Source organism: Diplotaxodon limnothrissa, linkage group LG18, assembly GCF_057381915.1.
Source record: "Diplotaxodon limnothrissa isolate DT_005_m linkage group LG18, D_limnothrissa_male_GT1.1, whole genome shotgun sequence".
NCBI classification, from domain to species: domain Eukaryota; kingdom Metazoa; phylum Chordata; class Actinopteri; order Cichliformes; family Cichlidae; genus Diplotaxodon; species Diplotaxodon limnothrissa.
Window position 1 is genome coordinate 2,910,081 of NC_140613.1, and position 23,675 is coordinate 2,933,755.

General features: G+C 43.0%; 1 protein-coding gene across 1 annotated transcript in view; it reads left to right on the plus strand.

Moving 5' to 3' along the window:
• Positions 1 to 128: 128 nt before the first annotated feature.
• dnaaf11 (dynein axonemal assembly factor 11) overlaps positions 129 to 23,675 on the plus strand; it is a 31,483-nt gene continuing 7,936 nt past the window's right edge. The window contains exons 1-11 of the mRNA XM_085377435.1: positions 129 to 138; positions 1,336 to 1,503; positions 4,746 to 4,823; positions 4,925 to 5,097; positions 5,444 to 5,664; positions 6,379 to 6,555; positions 15,734 to 15,811; positions 16,863 to 16,928; positions 17,429 to 17,498; positions 22,174 to 22,269; positions 22,659 to 22,753. Coding sequence (XP_085233561.1) covers positions 129 to 138; positions 1,336 to 1,503; positions 4,746 to 4,823; positions 4,925 to 5,097; positions 5,444 to 5,664; positions 6,379 to 6,555; positions 15,734 to 15,811; positions 16,863 to 16,928; positions 17,429 to 17,498; positions 22,174 to 22,269; positions 22,659 to 22,753 — 1,232 coding nt within the window. The remainder of the gene's footprint in view (positions 139 to 1,335; positions 1,504 to 4,745; positions 4,824 to 4,924; positions 5,098 to 5,443; positions 5,665 to 6,378; positions 6,556 to 15,733; positions 15,812 to 16,862; positions 16,929 to 17,428; positions 17,499 to 22,173; positions 22,270 to 22,658; positions 22,754 to 23,675) is intronic.

Sequence of the window (23,675 nt, forward strand, 5' to 3'; positions counted from 1 at the left end):
AATTTCAAAAAGCACCGTCAACAATGTAACTTCATTTAGTCCGTGTGGAGTGGTGCATTTTACCACAGCACTCGAACGCAGCAGCTGCTGTTTGGTTTCCATGGCAACGGTTGGCCACAGATAGGACGATGGTTTACAGTAAGTGAAAGAAATAGAGGCAAAAATACACCATTTGTTGTTTCAATGTTCATAACTGACAGTATAACCGATTTTGTGGCCTGTCCGTGAACTTTTGTTGTTTTAAAACACGCTTTGAACCGGTTTGTGCCCGGTATGAACTCACGGGACGGTCATGGCGGTGAAATTCAAGTTAGCATGTTGTTAGAAAACGTATTTAGTATTTCCAGTGTTAGTCTGTGTTAGTAAAAACAGTTCAGTTCTCTGAATGATTCAAAATATATATTCATATGTCTGTCAGCAGTTCGAGTATTTGTATACCGTGATAGTTTGAAGACACTTAAAGGATACTAGAAATATATTTCAGAATGAAAGTGAGTTTTTTAATTATGTTCTGGGTTTCTCAAACATCACAGGTGTATGTTTACAGGGAACTAGAGCGGGTATCAAGATTGTAATACTGGGTTTAAAGTTGATTTGGTTGCAGCTTAAATGTGTTTTTTTAACCCTGAAAGTTTCTGATGAATCTAAAAAAAATTTAGATTTTTTTTTAAATGAAAAAGTCCCAAATTTCAGCCCACTCTTACGTACTCTAAGGGCCTGTCAATCGTTAAATATCCATAACTCGAAGTTAAATCTTTGAATAAATTTATTATACAAAAATCAGTGGATTTTTCTTTCCAGATTTTATATGAAAAGCCCCAAACTCCTCTTTACTTTGCCTACATTGCTAAATTAAATATAGTGTTATTTTATGGTGCTAAAAATAAGAAGTTTATTTATGTGGGACAGGATTGCTCTGAGTTTTCGTGTTTTAAAAAGTACTTTAAGTCACGTGACTTAACAGGCACGCTTTAACTCAACTTGAATTTATGAAAACAGAATTCTGTTTTTGTACATTTAAGCTTTGAACACTTTTTTGGCCATGAAAGTAAAGACATCCTAATTATTAAAAAAACGGACTATTTCAGGTCATCAGGATCCTGTTTTTAACCGACTTAAAACCATGTTTAACAACACACATGACTATTTAGTTTTATTTTTCTAATTAGCATCTACTATAAATTAGTATTGATTGAATAATTTGTGATTAGAGATTGAGTGAAGCAGGTTAAACCAGGCTGCAGCATTGATTCTCCCCAACTCCTGCTGACCTGCTGAGAAGACGTTTTTATTAGAAACGGATTCAGATGAAGTTCAAAGGAAAATCTGTTTCAGTCACAGAGGATTTGATCCGCCGGCGCGCCGAGCACAATGAGTGTGAGATCTTCTCACTGGAGGAAGTTTCTCTGCATCAGCAGGACATCGAGAGGATCGAACACCTCGACAGGTGGTGCAAGGAGCTGAGGATCCTCTACCTGCAGAACAACCTCATCCCCAGGATCGGTGAGACGGGCCTCAGTGTGGGTAGAACCCTTTGAAGGAAGAAATGACTGCATTTTAGTGTTGGCTTGGTCTATTTACTGAAATATCACCAGTTATTATGAAAGTGAGGTCGTGAGAACAGTTGTGGTATTTATGTTTGGGCCACTACTACTTGGGCTGAGTTTAGCTCTTACAGGTCCAGAGTGTGTCCTCACAACAGAGGACACACTCTGGACCTGGTCATCACCCATGGGCTGTCCACCAGCGTGTCCTCTGTTGTTGACTTGGCTGTCTCTGACCACTACTGTGTGTTTTTTAACATCACCGGTTTTATTCAGCGGGAGACCTCGGTGCGAACTGTGAGGAGGCGCTATCTAACCTCTGAAGTGGCTGCAAATTTTACCAGGGTTTTAGACGAATGCCCCCTGTGATTTTACCTGCACCCTGCGATCTGATTTTTAATCATTTCAACAGCAAACTGAAGAAAAGCCTTGACTCCGTTGCTCCACTCACCACCAAAAAGATTAACATAAAACATGTATCACCCTGGAGAAACGAAGAAGTCAAAAAACTCAAAAGAAATTGCAGGGCAGCAGAAAGGAGGTGGAGGAAAAATAAAAATGCTATCAACCATCAAATATTTTGCGAGCAACTTAAAATGTACAATAATACATTAAGGAACTCAAGAAATTCATACTTCGCCAAAATAATCAGTAAAAACAAAAATAATCCCAAGGTCCTCTTTTCCACCATAGATCATTTATTTAACCCTGATTTTAACAGCTCCCAAAGAACCCCCACAGACTCACTCTGTGAGCAGTTTGCAGACCACTTCAGGGGAAAGATCAGCGCCATCAGATCTGATATTTTATCTAATCGCCATATGATTGTAAACACATCTGAGGGCTCGATTGTACCTGAGGAGACACTGGACAGCTTTGTCCTGGTTAATGCTGAGAACCTTCAGAAAGTTTTCTCCACAGTGAGACCCACCACATGTCTTTTAGATCCAATCCCTTCTTCACTCTTTAAAACACTTTATGGATTTTTTGAGGCTGAGCTTTTATACATGATGAATTGCTCTCTTCAGTTGGGTGTCTTCCCTGCTGCCTTTAAAACGGCGGTGGTGAGGCCCCTTCTGAAGAAGAGCAATTTGGATTGTAATGATTTTAATAACTACAGACCTGTATCCAACTTACCATTTTTAAGTAAAATCTTAGAAAAACTTGTTTTTACTCAGATTACTGATTTTCTCAATGATAGACAGATCCTGGAGATATTCCAGTCTGGATTTAGGGTGAACCACAGCACAGAGACGGCTCTCCTAAAGGTTTTAAATGATCTTAGATGTAACTGGGACGCCCAAAAGCTCTCAGTCCTGGTGCTACTGGATCTAAGCGCAGCCTTTGATACAGTAGACCACGCTATTCTTTTAAACAGACTAAAACACATGGTGGGCCTCTCTGGTGCTGTACACAACTGGTTCACTTCCTATCTCTCTGACAGAACTTTTATGGTGAGTATGGATACATGCTCCTCTAAGATCCATAGAATGACATGTGGTGTGCCTCAAGGGTCGGTTTTAGGCCCTGTACTTTTTAATTTGTATATGCTCCCTCTCGGCAGTGTCATCAGGAGGCATGGAGTGAACTTCCACAGTTACGCTGATGACACGCAGCTGTACATCTCCGTGTCTCCTGATGACACCAGACCAATGGATGCCCTTTTTAACTGTATCTTAGATATAAGATCTTGGATGGCAGAAAACTTTTTACAGCTTAACCAGGACAAAACTGAAGTTTTAATTGTCGGTCCTGAGGCTCAGAGAGAGAAACTCTTGTCTAAATTAGAGGCATTTTCACTATGTCCTTCGCTACAAGTGAAAAACCTGGGTGTTATTTTTGACTCTGAGCTTGGTTTTATCCCACATGTTAAACATGTGACCAAAATTGGATTTTATCATCTAAAAAATATAGCCAGAGTCCGCCCTATTCTCTCTCGGGCCAACACGGAGATGCTGATGCATGCTTTTATTACCAGTCGCATTGATTACTGTAATGCCCTGCTCTCTGGTCTTCCTAAGAAGAATATTTCAACTTTACAACTTTTGCAAAACTCGGCAGCTCGTGTGCTGACGAAGACCAGAGGGCGGGCCCACATTACACCGGTTTTAGAATCGCTGCACTGGCTCCCCGTGTGTTTCAGGATCGATTTTAAAGTTCTTTTATTGGTTTTTAAATGTCTTAATGGTCTTGGGCCTTCTTATCTCTCAGATCTGCTTTTACCATACGAACCCTCGCGGACCCTGAGGTCCTCTGGTACTGGCCTTTTGATTGTCCCTAAAGTCAGGACACATACTCACGGAGAGGCAGCTTTTCAGTGGTATGGTCCTCGTCTGTGGAACAGCCTGCCGGAGGAGCTCAGGGCCGCAGAGAACGTACATGTTTTTAAGAACAGGCTCAAGACCCACCTTTTTAATTTAGCTTTTACTTAGCGTTTATTTATTTTATGCTTATTTATTCTATCCTGTTATTCTATTATTAATTTAGACTTTACCTAATATTTATTGATTTTATTCTTATTCATTTTTTAATCTTCTTACTCTATTTATATTTATATTTATATTTATATTGTATCCCGTTCTTATTTATTTTATCATTTTACCCTGTATATATCCTATTGTGTCATATCTCCAGTGTTTCCTCAGAGGGCGCTCTCTGCACCGGGGCTGTGATCGACTGTGGCTGCTGGGTCTCTGGGGGTCCTCTCAGCCTGGCTGGGGGGCTCCTTGGCCTCCCTCCTGCTGTGTGCCCAGCCTGGAGGCTGCGGTCTGTGACCGGCTCCCGGTGCAGACGGCTCCCTGTTATAGTGTTTCATCACTTGGCTCATGCGAGCCCAGCCCAATTTTTACTCTTTAAGTGTGCGCGTGTGTGTGTGTGTGTGTGTGGGGGGGGGGGGGGGGGGGGGGGGAGGGATATGTGTGTATTCACATCATTTATGTTAATGAGAGTGTGGGGAGTGAGTTGGAGGGTGGGGTGGGCTGCTTTTAACTATGTAAAGCACTTTGTGCTACATTGTTTTTTGTATGAAAAGTGCTTTATAAATAAAGATTGATTGATTGATTGATAGCTGACATCAGTCAGATGTTAGATGTGTTGTCACATCATCTTACCAAGGAAAACATTCACACAGATGCTTTTGTTCTCAAAAGTCATCAGCTGCCTCTACAGGAACTTTGTGATTTTGTGTTTTTGTTCGTTTAGAAAATGTTGGCCGACTGAAGAAGCTGGAGTACTTGAATCTGGCCTTGAACAACATTGAAGTCATTGAAAACCTTGAAGGTCAGTGCATAGCGTATGTACGGGCTTTAATTCAGCGCTTGTTTTTCTGCCTGTAAACATGTAAACATGTCGCCTTTCTGTTTCCACTTCCCGCTCATCAGGCTGTGAGAGCCTGCAGAAACTGGACCTGACGGTGAACTTCGTGGGCCGCCTGAGCAGCGTGGAGTCCCTGAGACACAACATCCACCTCCGAGAGCTGTTTCTGGTGGGGAATCCCTGCACGCAGTTCGAGGGCTACAGGCAGTTTGTGGTGGCTGCACTGCCTCAGCTCAAGGTAACGTCTGAGGTGGATCCTCGTCTACATCCAGAGAGGTGGAGGCTGCTGTTATTTGTTTGGGTTTACTTATTTTTTACTTATGATTGAGGCAGCTGAGCTCCGTCTGGAAGATTCTGATGACAAAGTATTTGATGAAAAAGTGTCTGCAGGGATTCAGTTAGTCGGATGTTAAAAGGTCAGAGCTGAGAACACTTCAGTGAAAGCAACAGCCAGTGAAGCTCCAGGAGAAAAATGTGTGACAGTCGTTTAAAGACCACTGAAAGCAGTTTGGTCATCAGGCTGTGAGCTTAAACCCTGATGGAGGTTCAGAGTTTGAGTTCCAGCTCTCGCTCTGTGTCCTCAGAGTCTGGACGGGACAGAAATCAGCCGGTCAGAACGGATCCGAGCCTCGCAGGGTCTGGAGGAGGCGAGGAGGTGCGTCGCTGAGCAGGAGCAGGAATACCTGAGGAGGAGAGCTGAGGAGAAAGAGGAGGCGAGGAGGAAGGAAGCAGGAGTTGAGGAGGAAAAGAAGGAGAGGAAACCAGGCTTTGACGGCCGCTGGTACACCGACATCAACAACACAGCGTGAGTGAGAAGATAAATCGTTACTCTTGTACAGAAAGTTTCTGAGATGCTGCAATTCCAAACTGCAGTGAGACAAGATTTCACTTTTTATTAACGTCCTTGTTAATACGCATGATTATGTTGAACAAATCTGGTCTCAAACAGCAGAATATTCAAGTCAAGTAAGTGAAACTGCTAAAATCAGGAGGAAGAGGGAAAAAAGGGACAAATATGTTTGCTGTGTGGACTAGATTTGGCTTATGATGAGTCACTCTCATATCTGCTTTACACTTAGAGATTTGTTTTGGAAGTAAAATATGTGAAAGTGAAATCCAGAAAACGTGATTTCAAGGAAGCTGTTGCAGATTTTTGAGGCTCAGACTGCAAACACTGTGTCTCCTTTAGTTTCCTGGTCCCTGAGGCGGACTAAAGACCTCTGACGAGGATGTCATGTATGTAGAGGCGCTCTAGGCGGTCAGAGGTGTTGCTAACTGCGATAGAGGGCGTGAAAAGTAACAATAAGTGATGATAACATCTTAAATTTTTTCTAAAACTATAGGGAGTCAAGATCCAGGACCTTTACTGTCAGTGTGCAGCCACAGCAAAATTACTCTTATGGAATCTTCACGTGATTCATAGCAACACTTACAGGTCACCCTGATGAGTTCAGGTGATCGAAGAGTCTTTAAACTGTCTTTACAAACTCAGTGATGACCTAAGACCTTCTGGTTTCAGCAGTCCAGAGTCAGAGAAGAATAAGGAGAACCAGGAGTTGAACGAGAACCCAAAGAACCCGGAGGAGGATGAGGAGCAAAGGGACCACGAGTTCTGGCACACACCGTGCAGCTTCACCCCCGAATCTCGTCTGGAGGCTCACCGGCACCTGGAGGAGAAGAGGCGGGCCAAGGAGAAGTAAGTGCCGTGAGATCTGAGCACCACACCGACTTATTTACTCAACTGTTGTAATGAACTCACTGGTTAATCAGGCTGTATGAAATAATGAGGTCAGTAAGGCCCAGACAACAAATATGTGCCTTGTACAGGAGACATAAAAGAAAGTCAACAGGCTGTTTCAAAGTGTCAGCTACAAACTTCTGGGGGGCGGGGGGGGGGGGTGCATGGAAGAAAAAAACACTCTAAATTTATCTTCATTAATTACTTGTGTGACGTAAAACACATGCTCATTTTCATATGGTGTTTTTTTGGATGCAATTCACTAGTTCAGCCACCAGATGTCTCTATAATCACACCTGAAAACTCCACAGCAGCCGATCCCGAATGGTGGGATTTCTGTGCCGGTCAGAGATTACTATTTGTCTGACTGGCATAAATTAGAGGCGTGGCTTATATTTAGAGGTGTGGCCCCTGTGTTTGACAGGTATGCTGAGTGTAGCTGCTGGGTGTCTGGTAGGCCTCAGGTCTGCTTGTGTGCACTTTTTATAATTACCCTCATGCGCACATTTTAACTGAAACTTTCACCATTAGGGGGCAGCACTTTGCTTTGTGGTGTGTGCCACTGTTTTTAAACTCTTCTTTTTTAGCCGTTCCCATTTTCCTCAAGACATTTTCTTTTTCATGTTGCTCTGTTAGAAAAGAGTGTGCTATTAATGAGTTTCCTCTTTAAATAAAGGTTATACTGACTCGCTGCACCACCTTGTGGTACAAAGTAATACTATAAAACAAGTACAGCCTGGCCTTAGTTCAGCTTCAGGCAATCTCTCTTCAGCACAATACAGAAATGCTTTGAACAAAAGTCATAGCAGTTGTTTCTTCATATTCTTTTGAAGCTTTTAAATATTAAATTAATCACAGAAGTTTCACAATAAAGATATTTAATGTGATTATCGAGTTTCCTGTGCAGTTAATGGTGCTAACAGACCATCATCCATGTCGTGAATGAAATTCTAGTATTCTGTCAGGAGTGTGTGATGCACCTGTGCAGGCTGTAGACGCAGCTGGTTGTTCAAGCTGATAATTTAGCTGTTCCAACCTCGTGTCCAAATATCATCACTTCCAGCTAAAAAACGCTAATGTAGACGCTTCAAGATGGGTGATGCCACGATGGCTCCGCCCATCATTTATAAAGACTTACTAAAACCTTAAAACAGGTGGAAGAGTACAGCTGTCTGAAATGCAGCTGCTGTCCACAAACTTTTGGCTGTATTGTCTTTTTTTCTGTGACGTTGACTTTGTTAGCCGATTCACCAGGACAACACTTAATGTATTTTGAGTCGAGGATGCGTGAAGCAGCATGAATCAGACATAAATACGTTGGCTGACGGGCAGGATGAGTCTGCGGTCTAGCTCGGACTGTCGGGTTAATGAGGAGCTCTCAGACGAACAAAGTGTTCTGTACCCGAGGCGAGGCGGTGGCGTCAGAGAGACGAGCGGGTTCAGGCGGTCAGGGAGGATTTTGTTCTGTTGTGTTTGTGACGAATGACTCGGCCAGTGAGCTCGAAGGTGCCAATAATCCTGAGTGATTTACATCCAGGTGTCAGAGTGGGACTGACTGATGAGACTCAGTGGCGACTGTTTACTGAAATATGTCTAAAAATACTGACCCTGAAGCCCCGAAGCCTAAATATACAACAAACAGGCGTTAGAGGAACAATATTCTAACTAAAGAAGAGTTTGTACAGTCTGCAGTGTCACAGCTTCTGATCTGTGCTGCTGCACATTTAAAACTGCAGCTGGAGGAAGAATGAACAAAGAAGAAAACATGAAGACGCTTTAACATCTTTAAAACACATAACAGCAAAGTGTGCAGTGGAGTTAATAAAGAGAAACAGGAGACGATGGAAGCTGCACTTTCACTGAACTGTTAGCATGTTAGCGAAATTAGCAGGTTTATATTACAGGTTATGTGTAATGTTGCTGACTTTAATGAACACTGATGGATTATATACTTTTTTTTAATTCAAGCTTTTGGGCCTCTGAACGTCTAGTTTAAATAAACTCTTTGAGTTAAAGCTGAAAGTCTGCACTTCAGTCTTATCCTGAAGAGGAAACAACATAAAAAACGCCTGTCCAGATATTTATGGACCTAACTGCATAAATGTAAATGTTTGATGTCATTTACAAACGATAAGGAGCATTTAGACTCTAAAATGTCCAGATTTTCCAGTAAATTATTAAGTTTTAGGGATTCATATGTTCTGTATGTAAAGCATGGACTGTGTGTTTACACTGTATACTCGGTCTGTGAAGGTCAAACTGCCCAGCTGCCGCACACTCTGCAGACTAATGACTCACACTAAAGACATAACTGGGGCATTTTGAGGTGTTTCAGGGCAGATTTGCTGACGTGTTCGTGGTTTTGATGTTGTGGATGTTGTTGATGTCAGACGGCTGTAGAGCGTGAGCCGGTGGTTCGTCACATCAGTCGTGTGGGTGAAATGACGGCGGTTTGAGTCCCGTCAGTTTCAGAGCTGACAGCACAGAAAAATTAACTGTGTGAATACTGAGCTTCCTTTTGGTCTGCTTTAAATTCCTGTTTATAGATTTTATTCTTTATATGATATAATATATTATATATATATATGTGTGAACATGGACCAGAGGTACGGTGGCCCCGAGAGGTCAAATGTACTGGAACTTAAGAAAACACCAGCAAACAGAAAAATACTTCAAAAGCAGACAAAACACAAACGAAATAGAAAAAAACAACGGAGATTAAAAACAAACAAACAAACAAACAAACAAACAAAATCCCAGCTGTGGAAGTGACGATGAAAAACATGAAGGATGGAGACACTGATGATTCATCAGTGTAAAGTAAGAAGAAGCTGCAAGGTTGTGTGTGTTTCAGTCACATGATTCATATAATACTGTGTTTACTATTAGCTGTTTACTGTTAGCCTGTCGCTCCTGCAGCCGGTCCGACACGTTTTTGTCTCCCCAAAAACACTTCTGCTGTGTTTTGTGTGATTTTGCAGCATTTTAGTATTTGATGGTGTTTTTTTAAGTTGCAATGGATTTGACCTCTCAGGGCCACCGTACAGAAGCCACACTTTTTAAACACACTCCGGACAAATTAAAGTTACAGCTCTCTCTCTTTGCTGTTAGGTGAAGGCTTCAGACTAACTGCTGATAAAATGGCAGAGGCGTGCTTGTAAAAGGACTTTGATTTCAGGCACCTGTGTTAATCTGATGAGCTGTGATTAGCTGATTATACACGAACTCTCTTTAAAATATAGCTGCTGACTGTTTCCTTTGCAGTGGCCCTACTCGTCCAAGCCACCCGTGTCTTCTGCTTGTACACCAATCAGATTACAGCGCTGGTCTGTCATGAGTCTAATTATTTTGCTGTAATTAGTGCTCACCTGTAAGGTGACCCTCTTACCAGGGTGTTAATTGAGTATGTGTAGTGTGTTAAACATCTGCTTCTCAAAGTGTTTCTGTCTTTCTCACACACACACACACACACACACACACACACACACACACACACACACACACACACACACACACACACACACACAGTTTCCCTGTCAGTATGCTGATATCAGCCTGCAGCTGTGAGGTTTCCCTCACTGAGAGCAGCCCAGTCAGAGTGCAGAGGCTCAGAAATGCTGATTATTTCAGTTTACAGTGAACGCTCCTCTGTGGGAGAAAAATGGTGCAGATTAGCTGGAAAATCACAGATTTTTGTAACCATGTGTGTGGTTTGTGTTGCACTTTTTACGACTTCATTACAGCTTTGTGAGTTTTTTGCAGCCAGGTTGATGTCTTCCATGTGAGAGACCGGTGGCAGTGACAGTCTGCTAGCACCAAAGCAGTAGGACGGAGGTTTTCAGTGTAGCATCGCGTTCCACTTTGTGACTAATTTTACTCTCCGGACTGCCAGCAACCTTCAGCAACCACTCTCAGGTAGTCAGCAAATACACATCAGTTTGTAGACTGGAGGTTGCCAGCTGGTCTCCACGCCTGTCTCCCTGTGAAGACCCTGGACGGGACTAATATGTGCTGGAGAGCTTGTGTCTCAACTGGATTGGGAACAGGATTTTTGTCATCCTGGAAGAATCAGAGGAGGTGGCTGAGGAGAGTAAAATCTGTCCATGTCTGAATAGAGATAAGCAGAATAAAATGGATGAATTGATGGTAATAAACACTTGGATCTGTGTGATGTCACTGAGAGCGGATATCCCTAATATGGTAATCAGAGGCACACAGCTCCGCCTACTTTTAGTTTGTGTCTTCTTTTAAGGATATAGACACTTTAATGAGGTTTTCATTCAGTGCCTCTGTGTTTAAAAAGATTGTCCTGACTGTTGTTCTGATCCTGACTGTATGTCCTCTGTGGAGCTTTTACCTTCCTCAGGTCCTTGCAGTGTCCTTGGGTGAAGGTTGAATTCCTCCCTTTTCCTTCCTGTTTGCAGTCATTTGAAGATCCTCGTGGTTTGAGGAATATCATTTTCATTCTCGCTCTTCTTTGTTTCCATGATTCGGTCTTGTGGAGGCAGAACTGTAGCTGTGATTAGAGACCATCCAGAGAAACTTGACATGTAATAGACGTGCAGAATAATAAACACACAAAGCCTGCTCCTCTGGGGTCGCTCCGAGCTTCCAGTTCACAGGGCGATGAACCCCGCTGCAGGCTCTGAATATTAAATCAGCACCTCTGGTCACCAGGAAAACATTCAGCGTCTCTTAGAGGACAGAAGGCCAAAAAGCTCCAGTGATTCTATTTGTCCACCTGTTCATTACAGTTAAAATGCACGTAAGCATGTTTGTCACATGGTCATTCCTCCAACTTTGTTCTCTTCATTTACTTTAAAGTGACGATGTGAAAAAATGCAGATGTTACAATGACAGTGTGTCTTTTTTATTCTTTGGAGTGTTTCAGAGATATAAGTCAGGATTACTGCCAATAAAATAACTCTTCCAGCCAGCATCATCAGCAGGATTTAAATTCATAGTATGCTCGTTACCCCCGAGATCTTCAGCCTCGTAAAGAGATGAAGGAGCTCAGCGCTGGCCTTAGGTCTGTGCAGATGTCGCTATGACAGCCTCCATGGTTCAAGCTCCACATCACGATGTTAGCAGAGCCTTTAATCCTTACATCACTGTGCTTGTTTTTATAAAGCCTTAAAGATGAAAAGTACTTTTTGTTTTCTAATTTCTGAGCTATTTAATCACTAAATAAGATGCAAAATAAGCACTGATGCAGCACCTCATGTAATCTGAGAAACAGACAGGCTCTGTGGATTCTTGTCAACATAAATAAAAGCTTTTCTATCCAGTGAGAGAAACTGTGAGGTCTTACTGGATAATTAAGTTCCAGTTTTTTTTGAAAATCTTGTCAATAATTTCCTCTGTGATCTTAAACAAAGAGCTGGGTGTCGTTTCCAGGCAGCACAGAAACATCAGACTTTGTGTTTCAGTAAAACTTGTTGAGTTCTGCCGTCGTGGCTCCTGTGACGTAAACAGAGAATATATCTCAGGATAAAACGAGGTTTCACAGCACTGAGGCTGGTCCAGGATCAGTGGATGCTGTAATAAATTGGCTGTTTGCACAGCGAGGCCTGACACATCTGCTTTACTTAGTCATTTTTCCGCTTTAGGCAAAGGTTTAAAAAAACCCTTTCTATCCACCGTCCGCTCGTCTCGCTGACCTGTGGACGCAGCGCTGACTCACAGCGTTTAGCTTTCATAACACCTCGAGCCACAGAGTCACAAACAGCTGAGCTGTGTATGACGAACACTGTGGAAGTGTCCCGCTGCTTAATCTCTGCCCACAGGAAACGCCTCACATCAGCCCAGAGGTGTTTCAGCGTGTCGGGCTTCTGTCACATCCTCTCCTCTTCATTTGTTATGTGAGATGTTAAATCTGCACAGTCTTGAAATGTATGCCGATAAATGTAATCCAGCCTCAGTCATTTGCTGAGGACGGTTGGATTTAGAAGATGTGAGGTTACACCTGTGGATAATCCTGGTGTGATACAGGTGATAGTCCACCTACTTATCCACATCACAGCAGCATCCCTGGCCAGCGCGCTGTCCAAGCAGAAAATCAGGTTGACACGGCGTTGCCGTTTTTACCGCCTCCTCACGCACGGCTGTCAGAGCGCGCTGACTTGATGCGTGCAGTTGGGCCGTCACCGGATTGTCAGGAAAGATGAATTTCCTGGTCCTGAGGTGGATTCTGCGATAAGGTCAGCCGGGAGACGGGCCCATGTTAAATGGCTGCTCTGTTCGTCTGAGAGGAGGGAAAACACCACACAGATGTTGCCTGGCTGGTGTTTATTCATGACAGTATAGACAGCCCTAAGTTTGTTATTGACCCTCTTTTAGCCTCTTTCATCTCCTCCAACTCTACAGGGAACTAACGAGACCACTAAATGCACCAGTGCGCCTGTTTTCTGCTACAAGCAGTTCACTGTCAGAGTCTTTTCTACCTGATGCAGGTAAAATGATGACTTCGGAGCAGTTAAAGTGAACCAAAACAGTGATGCTGAAACCAGATATCTAAGATCACTGTTGTCTTTTGTTTACAGAGTAAAGCAGTAGAGTAACGACACTGTGTCTGCGTTTAGTTTGCTCCAGATAAGAAAACACAAACACCTAAACGTCCATTTTACAGTTCAAACCTCAAACTGGAAAAGCTGCACAGAGCACATCCAAACATCCGTCCATCTTTTTCCACTTCCAATGAATTTGAATTCAATTCAGTTTTATTCATATGTTGATAAATGACAACAGTCACCTCAGGTGCTTTATATTCTAAGGAGCGACCCAACAATTTAAAGTTACCTTAAAATATTGATCTGTTTTAGTGCTGGTGTCTTCTTGGTGTCGAGCTGTATTTGAGCTGTTGTGTAATCGTGGTCTGTGGCTCTCACAGCTCCTCTATGATGGATGACTTTGCCCGTGTGCTGTGTGTCACTGTAACAGCAGCAAACAGATGTTGGGTTCAGAGGTGCTGCAGCACCTTACTGTCCTCCGCGTGGGGAATGCAGCTGTGAATCCGGCATGGATTTGGACTTCTCTGCGGGCCGCACGGCTAACTGAGCGCTGTCTGAACAGATCGCCCTCAGCTCTAGAACTGTCACCTCTGACGTCCCCATTACTCTGCTCTTTGACAGATGCACCCTTAAAAAGATAGAAGTTATGGGTTTACAGCTCAGGCAGCCACACTGGGACCTTGACGAGTCGACAGTATGTGGCATCGAGGGAAAAGCTGCTGTTTGAACGGAAAGTGATGGAGATGCTCATTCTGTTTGGATAATTTCTGTCAGCCTCACCTCAGACTAACACCACCACATCCAGGAAGTGACTGAAATAAGAAGGAAGCAGTCATAATTTTGGACTCCAGTGGAAGTCAGAGTCCCGCGTCATTAAACCCCGACTGATGCTGAAGGAAAGCCCAACATGAAGCTCTTAGAGTCTAAAATCATCACTTTCACGCTCACTTTGAACCATTTAGGGAGCCCTCGGATCCTGAGTGGAAGCAGTTTGTGCACCTGAAACAATCAGATGGGCCAAATCAGTAAAACTGTCTAATCAGCTATAAAAACAAACCGAGAAGATAAAGCGTCCATTTATAAACCTAACAGTTAGAGCACTGTCACAGAGGCAGCATTCACCCTCTCTCTGTATATTCACACATTTCAGAGACCTGCTAAGCACTTCCAGGAACTCTCTGAAGTCTGCGTGACCCATGTGACGACCTCGCCTTCTGAACCCCGCTGATTCGACTCTTACAATTCGAGGGCCGTCACACAGATGACCACGAGGCTTCTCCACAGTTTCACTTAGACTCATTATCGCTCGCTCCAGCCAACCACTCCAATAAAAACCACGACCTGACATCCTCCGGTTCAGCACATCGAAGCCTCCTCAAGCACGCCGTCGCCCCCTCTCCTGCCTCCCTCCCTCTCCTTGGCTGATGTACGGCTGCAGAGGTCGCGGCGGCCGACCCTCTGCAGAGCGCTAAACACTCACCCACCTGGACTGCTGACAGGTTCATCTGCTGCTCGGTGGGCCTAATAGACAGGCTGATATGAGGTGTGTGTTTCCCCGTCAGCGCTCGTGTCGCCGTCTGCTTCTCGCAGCTAATTGAGCGACCGGTTGTGCGGCAGATGGTGATGAGAGCACACCGAAGGGATGACTCTGGGACTTTTCTCAGTCTTTAGTTTTTCCACATCCATAATAATAATAATAATAATAATAATAATAATAATAGTAATAATAATAATAATAATAATAAGCTAATAATTTTAGCTTACAGCTACTGTTAAGCTACACTTAGCAAACGGTTTTACTGCTAGCAAAACATTTAGCTGATAATTTCCAGTTTTTTATGTTTCATTTGGTAATGGTTTTAGCTAGCTGTTTAAGTGTTTAGCTATTTCATTTCTTTATCCGTATTTTTAACTGGCAAATTCAACTTATGCGCTTTTTCACAATCTTATGTAGTTATTTAAAATTTTTATACTTCATGTTTAGCCGCTAATTTAATTTCTTTTTTCATATTTTTAACTTCCATAATAATTTCCACTTTTATTTATAATTTTGATGAGCTATTTCCAATGTTAATCTGATATTTCTGTATGAAGCTAAAAGTTTTGTTTCAGTTTTCAGGACAAGTGAAGAGAATAATTTGTTAGCAAGCACCTTTTTTTAAAATCACACTTTTAGAGCTTTTATATCATACCTGTTTGAACCGTTCATTCTTTTGCCCTTTTATATTGCAGCTACCACTTTTTGGCTCACGCCTCTTCAGGCTCACTCAGATTAATCGGTAGTTTCTTTTTTTGTTGTTGTTGTTTTTCAGATTATTCCACATAATCTTGCTTGGTGTTGAACCTGCAGGGGTTCTTCACCCTGTGTTAGGCAGGTTAAACTACGTTCATACTGACTTCATGACTTTCAGCCTTCGAGGTGCCTGCACTGCTGTGTTTCCAGGCTTCAGCCTACACAAACATACTCCATTACACATTATATTTCTTTTTCTAAGGATGCTCCTGGAGGGGAGGGCAATCTTTGATCTCCAAGGTACTATGACTCCAGGTGCTGTCACCTGTAAGTCCACTGTTTAAACACCCTGACTTCATTTGTGATCTGCTCACACTGCGCTGTTTCTCTGCAGGGGGAAAGAGAAGAAGCCGAAGGCCCCGAGGACGCTGATCACTGCTGACGGACGAGTCTTGAATATCAATGAGCCCAAGTACGAAACGAGAAACAGAAGCAGGTTTTCCATCCTCACTGTGATGGCATGTTTGTTGCAGCAATACATGACAACTTGCTGCATAGATGATTGGGATCAGATCTTTAAGTATAACATTTTAAAGCCCTGACTGATCAACAGGTTCAATTTGTATTTTGGAAACAATTATAAAGGAAAGCGCTGCAGGTCCACAGTTTCTATCACAGTTCTTCTTCATATCTGTCATGTTTTTACTTTGGCTCAGTGAGGCAGGTGAAAACTTATCAGGTGCTTTTTCTGGTCCACTTGCTGTCGTCCTGTTGGGGAAAAACATGAACGCTTGCAGGCAACCCCGCTCCTCCTCCATTATCCAAATGGTTTATATCATGAGCAAGGCCACAGGGGTCGAGGCCTTAAAGCGCGCCTGATTTCATTGGTAATCTGAGCTGAGGACACGCTCGGGTCAGGAATATATGCTTTATGTGATATATCACCTTACTGCAGCGGGGCGACAGCACGCCGTGCTTCACGGCAGCCTGTCTCGTAGCAGCCAGCTCAGTAAAGATGCACACGAGTGGCCGGGAACGTCACATGCTGCAGAAACAAGTTTAAGCCATAAAATAATGTGGGTTTGACCAACCTCACCGTCAGGGTCGTCTCACAACATCCAACTTTAGAGCAAAAAGAAACACATTTACAGCCTCCTGCAAAAAAAAAAACAACAGTTTGGGTCTCCACAGCTAATTTTCTCCTTTTTAAGCCTGCATGGTTTTAACTAAATACCCTGTTTGGATTTTAAGTTGATGTCTGTATCGCAGCTAGAATCACAGGACTGGAAGGCACCAACAGGAAGTCTACTGATCGGACTTTATCTTCAGTCATCTGTCACTTATGGCTCCAAAAATGAACATCGTGGTGACAAAAACTCTGTCTTTGAGCTTTCATAATAATTTGTCCATCTATTATATACAGTCTGTGGAGGCACGGTGTAGATAGCAGTGTTTACATTAAGAATCAGTGTCATGTGTCCTGGTTTGAACATCTGGGTTGTTGCTCTCTGTGTTGTTAACAGGCTGGATTTCTGTCTAACAGAAGATGAAGAAAACAACACGATTATCTTGGACCTGGAAGTTTACAGGTAGGAGCACAAACTCTCTGCAGCTTCATTTATCAAAGTTAAAAACTAATCATGTCTTAAATAGGGGTTCAAATGGACTGAGCGAACAGACCTGTTTTATCAATCCATATTTAATGGTGAGACACAGAGTTACTCTCAGTTTTGTCAAATAATATTGAACCTTAGATATCGATAAAGGAAAAAGCTGTACCTCGTTTTATTTTAAAATGTAACTTCTTGCTGTAAATGAGATCTGTGTCTAGTCATGGTTTGTCTTCGTGTGTGTTGTGTAGCTGGTTTCTGTCTAATGTGGTGGCTGTTTGCACCAAATCCGATTTACCGCAGCCACATCGAGTCAAATTGATTTAAACTGTGGTCGGAGCTCAGGTTGGAAAACCCATCACGGTGCTTCTTTCACAGAGACGGGCTTTTAGATGTCCGACCAAAACTCTCCACCCGATCAGCTGATCAGCGTCTGTACCTGTCTGTGTTTATAATGACTGACCTTCCTCTTTGCACAGACACATGGACACCTCTTTGATCGATGTGGACGTTCAGCCGTCGTACGCCAGAGTCAGCGTCAAGGGAAAGGTGCGCTGTAAAGCTTTTATTTTTATACTCAGATTAACTGGTGACCTTTCAGATTAGGTGATGCCTAATTTGAAGTTTAGCCTGTGCGTAGTTTTGGCTGCACACTCTGAACTTTACAACAAATCCATTAATTTGGGGCTTTTTCCATCATAAAGGGCAGCAGCAGCCACTTAGAGTCAGTCATTAAGTCTTTGTCAGCTTGTTAAGTTTGTTGTTCAGACCCTCACTCACCACCGTTTCCATCATGCAGATATTCACAGTCACAGTTACGCTCACCTTACTCGTACCTGATTGGACACTTTTTCCCGTCAGAGCTGTCTGAATACTTCGTGGCGTAGATTCGTCAAAGAGCTGGAAACATTCCTCAAACATTTTGGTTCATATTTTTATGACAGCAGCACAAAGTTTCTCCAGATTTGTCAGCTGCACATCCTTAAAGTGAATGTCTCGTTCCACCACAGCCCTACACTGCTCTGCTGGGCTGAGACGTGGTGACTGTGGAGGCCATGTGACTACTGTGAGACAGTCAAAGAGAGATGCTTTCAGCTTGAGCATAAAAATAGCCCCCACCTCATGACACCAGCAGCAGCCTGAGCCTTTCATACGAGGCAGGTTGGAGCTTTGCTTTCATGCTGTTGGCACCAAAAATCGAGATTCATCACATTCAGAAACGAATAAGAAAATGATTCAGTGCAGTGAAAACATGTCACAGCCAACTCAGTACAATGTGAAATTTTTACCTGGACGAGTGTAAGAGAATTTTAGCTGTCCAAACTCTGCTGTGCATCTTAAAACCAAAGAAAAGTGAATAATAATAGTAAATATTCAGAAGCAGCTCTTTGTGCACAGTTCTTGGTCGGTGCCTCTTAGATTGGTCGTTTTCCCCCATGTTTGTCATCATATTTAATGTTCATGTCTCTGTGTTTTTGTGTCTTAGTCACTTCCTGTTTGAAGGTTAGATTCTGACGTGACTTCCTGTCTTTGTCTTTGCTCCTACACCTGCTGCTGTTTTCACCTCGATCTTCAGTCAGACCTCTGAGTCTTTGTCTTTGCTTTCCTCTGGTTGTTCACTTTGTTTGTTACCGGTTCGTGTCCTCAGAGCTCCAGACTCCACTTTCATTCTCCTCTCATTCACACTGGAAGCAGGCCAGTTTAACCACAGACTGCTGCTGTCAGCCAGTGAAGGTCCTTGTGCTCAAGGGCACTGCGACAGTAGTTCTTGATGAAGATTTTCCTAAACGTATTTCCATGTTGCTCTGGGATTCAAACCTGTGAATTTTGAAGGCTCTAGGAGCACAAACACGAACAAATCAGCAAATCTTTTCCCGTGTTGCTGAGTTGAGGTAACTGTGCACATGTTACTTGCAGTTTGAGGTATTTGTACTTACTGCAGATATCTGTTGGCCTCTAAAGTTTACAGGAAGCACTTACCAAGCAGTATGTCCTGCATAGTGCAGCTCTGATTTCTCACAGTGAGGAGTTCAGAGACTGCAGGCAGCAGCAGACTCGCTGCAGGCCGACACCAAACTGGAGCAGCTCCCCTTTCAGCAGCACCACAAAGCCAGAGAAGGTCTGAGATGAATGCACATATTTCTGTCTGCAAACAGAAACTGAGAACTAAAGTTTTCAAATTCAATCGCTGATGAAAAATATGATTAATTTTGAGAAGTTGGTGCTTCTAAAATCTGTGTGTATGTTTACAGTAGCTTCATATTTTGACATTGAGGTGACTGGCAGAGGTAGCATAAGTGTAAGTGTGCAACATGTTTTTACTAAATCAGAGTAACACAGCTATTTACATTAAAAATCTGCAATGTTTTTAAGGTTAAGTGTTTTTAAGTGTCTTTGCAGAACGTGTGGGCCCAAGCACATAGTTTACATACAGAGCTTTAAGGTTGGTAATAAATCTCAGTGCTTCACGACAGACCCAGCATATGAAAGCATTGAAGATGCACATGTATAAATAACATGTTCATAATCCATCACTGCCATGAAAGTGCAAGAAAGAAGTTTCGTTTTCATCTCAAAGGACAGCCCGACTTTCATTTACCAGTTGAATGTGACCTGAAGAAGAGGGTCATCAGTATTAATTCCTAAATACAAAGAGAGTTGGAATGTAAATAAAAACAAACTTCAATAATATCCAGGATTGTTTATATATGTAAAAATATATAACATACATCAAATATAGCAGTGGTCCTGGAACCGAACCCTGTGGCACACCTTTAGTTATATTAAGCATGCTAATGTAAAACAAACAAAGGAAGAAGAATAAAACCAGGAAGACAAATGTTAAATAAACAGGTAGCATGTAAGAACTGTAAAGGTGTGTGGCCCATATCATCATGTAACGCATGGAGCAGTGAGGAGCTCACCCAGCTGCTATAAAGTAGTAAAAGTGAGACTTCTGACCAAACCTCCTCGAGCTCTTCTCTTTTTCTCCTACAATCTCAGTTTTCCGCTGTGTTTTGAAACACTGCCTGTTAATGCAGAGATCTGTCTGCAGTGTGGAGGATGTACGGACGACTGACTGCTGTGATGTTGCTTGTTGGGAGCAGCGGGAATGTGTGATAGATGGAGGAGCAGATTTACAGAACATAACAGGCCTCCAGAATCTGCTGAATCATCAAACCTATGTGACGTCGGTATTTTTGGAAAGAGTTTTAATATGCCTACTATGAATTAATTTCCCAGATGGAAACTGTTTTTTTTCTCTGTAAAAATGGCAGCTGTCCAGAACAAATGCACCACAAATGTGCTCTGTTCAAGCACACACCTTCACGATCAGTAATCAGTCGAGTCTCCTGCAGCAGAAGTGGAGCCGCTGCAGCCCTGCTGGAGGTTTCCTGCAGTCTGACAGGTTTATTGTGACAGGAGCCTCCGTCCTGCGCATCCACTGCATTTTCTCCCACGTCTTTCAAAGCTGCTAATTTATTTATGTTTTTAGGAATTGATTTCTGAGGAAAACAGTTACTGCATATGTATTCAGTCATATGAACAACAGCACCTGACATATTTAGGTGTGTCATTTATTTAACAACTAAAAAATGCAGAAGCCATGTGTGAAAAACCGATTCCATCCCGTGAAACTTGTCGAACCACTTTCAGTGCAATAACCTGCAGTAATCATCACTTCATCAGTCTCTCACATCGTTGTGGAGAAATCTTAGCCCACCTTTTTTACAGCAGTTGTTCAGTTCATTGAGATTTGAGTGAATTCATTTATGCACAGCTCAGGTTGAGGTCTGGACTTTGACTGGGTCATTGCAACACTCTGATTCTTTTCTTTGTAGACTTGCTGCTGTGCTTGTGTTCATGGCGTGATGCATGACTCACTTTGAGCCAAGCTTCATATTTGACTCTTTAATACTTTGGCATACAGAGGAGTTCATGGTTAACGCTGTGACTGCGAGGTGCTCGAGTCATCAGCCTCCTCCACCATGCCGACAGTCTGTCCTGATAACTGTTTGGTTTCCAAACATCTCCACTTTGTCTCGTCTCTAATCTGTGCTGCCATGTTGTTTTTAAAGAGAAGAGGCTTTCTCCCTGTAACCCTCCAAACAAGCTAAACTTGTTCAGTCTTTTTCTAATTGTACTGCCATGAACTCTTAAGATGCTAACATGCAGAGTTCTCGGGTTTCTGCTTTTTCTCCGAGCACTGCACGCTCTAACCTTGATAGTAGTTTATTCCAGTTCTGTTTATTCCAGCAATCCTTTCCTGTGAAAGTAGTAAAGATGTACGTTAGTGAGCTGACCATGAACACCTCAATGACCTGAACCAACATTGTAAAAAAGGGCCAAGACTCCTCCACAGTGACGTGAGCACTGATCACATCACTGTCAGTACTGAAAAAGAGAAGTTAGTCATTCCTGCTGCAGATGCGGTGGACTCAGTTTTTCTCACGGCTGCAGAGAGTCCTGTGAAGACTTTTCTCACGTCTTCAGAGAAGACTGTATACAACTGCAGCCGTCGTTTTCAGCCCCAGATGTTGCTGCTTTGCATTGACTTCTGCTGCTTTAAGCCTGGTTAAACAGCTGTTTCACCACACGATGAACTTTTTTCCCTCATGAATTCGGAGCCCTGCAGCTTCTGAGTTCTTCTTCTCGCTGCCAGACTCCTGAATGTCATGGCTGCACTTCAAGCTGTTACAGTGTTTATGGATGGCTGTTGTGTGCCAGAGGTCGTCCTGATTGGACGGGCAGGGTGATTTACGCAGTGATACATCAGTCCGGGCTTTCAAAATTCGTTTTTAATACGAACTCGTTGAGAAGAGCGGGGAGAATTGACTGGAGGAGCCATCTGTGAGGAGTGTATATCACATCAGACACGTCTCACACTCTGCAGCTGAAGAGTTTTCCTCCTTAGTGTGGCTTTCCTCACATTCCCCCTCATAATCAAATTGAATTAAATGAAAAAATGAAAAAGTCCAATTTTATGCCCGATTTGTCGTCCCACATGCTTGATTCTGGTTTCCATAGGCTTCCTCTCCTGTGATTGATCGCCACCGTTCTGTTTTGGAGCTATTCTGGTCACTCTCTCTCGAGTCCTTTCTGGAAAGCGTACCTATAAAAAGACCCGCTAATGATTAAAGTCATTTGACACACTGGGATGGCGTCGGTGCCAGATCAGCGCATTAATCTTACTAATTAAAGTTGTGAATAATTTACTCTGCAGATATTTCAGGTGGTTCTGCCGGCCGAAGTGAAGCCCGACAGCTCGACGGCTCAGAGGTCCCAAACCACCGGACACCTCCTCCTGACAATGCCCAGGGTACGTACAGGTACACGTCACACCTGAGCCAGGTACGGGACGCTGCAGCAGGAAGAGGTTAAAAGGCTGCTGCAAAACTTCACAGAGAACTTTTGCTTCTTTGGGATGTTTTCTGAAAGGTTGGGACGCTTTGTAAAAAGTCAGATTACAGTGATTTATCCTGTTACAGTTTGAGCGCTGATGATTGACTGTGTGTGGACCTACGACTGTTCCCTGTTCTTTTTTCACTTGTTCCTCTGAAGATCAGTCGTATTAAACTCAGAGTTTTAATAAAGAAACTCTTTACTGCGTCTATAACAAGAAAAACAGGTGCTGCAGCAGAGCGCCTGTAAAGAGTTCAGAAACCAAAGACTGAAAGCTGTTTGTGTCGTCTTTTTCTTCTTTTTCAGGCTGAAGGTGAAATCAAAGTGACGAAGACCGTCCCACGTCCACCCAGAGTGCGTCAGAACAGACGCAGCGGCGGCTTATCGGAGGATGATCAAAGGTAGCTTCAGTGCACAGAGCTCATGATCACACATCCACACACTGTTGGACAGGAAGGAAACAAATATTAACCTCCAGTTTCTTTTTAATAATCTTTATGATGATCTAAGAAAGCAAATGCAAGGATGGAATAAGACATTAGAGATAAAGAGACGTAACTTTAAGCACCGCGACAGATGAAAACAGAAATTCAACCTTTAATCTTTGGTGTAAAGTGCAGCGCACATCAGCGTTTCACAAACTGAGGCCACGCTGGGGTGAAGTACTTCTGTGAAGGTAAGTTAGTATTTTTAGAGCACGTTTGAAAAACACCTTTAAGAACCAAAGTACGTCAAACGGCTCAACATGAAGGGCAACAAGAGACGAATACAAGTACTGAACATCTGCACGGTGGTGTCTGCAGGCTCATGTTTACACGTGACTTTATTAAACATCAAGTAAAAGAAGAGATTTACCAAACAGCTCCTCCAAAATAAAACATGTTTATCATCGGTGAAAGGTCTGGACTGTGCTGTTATAATAACTGCAGGATGCCTTTTAGCTTCCTAATGGAAATAAAAACATTATTGCCTTAGTTTTGCTGTGTGACTGTCCAAAGATTTAGATCACCATTAAACCAGATGCTAAAGATTCTCAGCAGCCGACTCAGTTTGCGAGTGTCAGAGGGTCTAATAGGCAGGTTTATCTGTCTGTCATCAGCATAGAAATGAATCACAGCTGACAGAAAGGCAGAGGTCAGTCTGCACATACATCACATGTAACGTATGTGCAGACTGACCTCCTTTTGTCCTGTCTTTCTTCCTTCACCCCAAACGGTGGTCAGCCCTTCCAGAGCCTGGTTCTGCAGGTTGTTTCTTCCTGTTGAAAGGGAGTTTTTCCTTCCCACTGTCGCCAAGTGCTTGCTGATACACTGTATTGAGGTT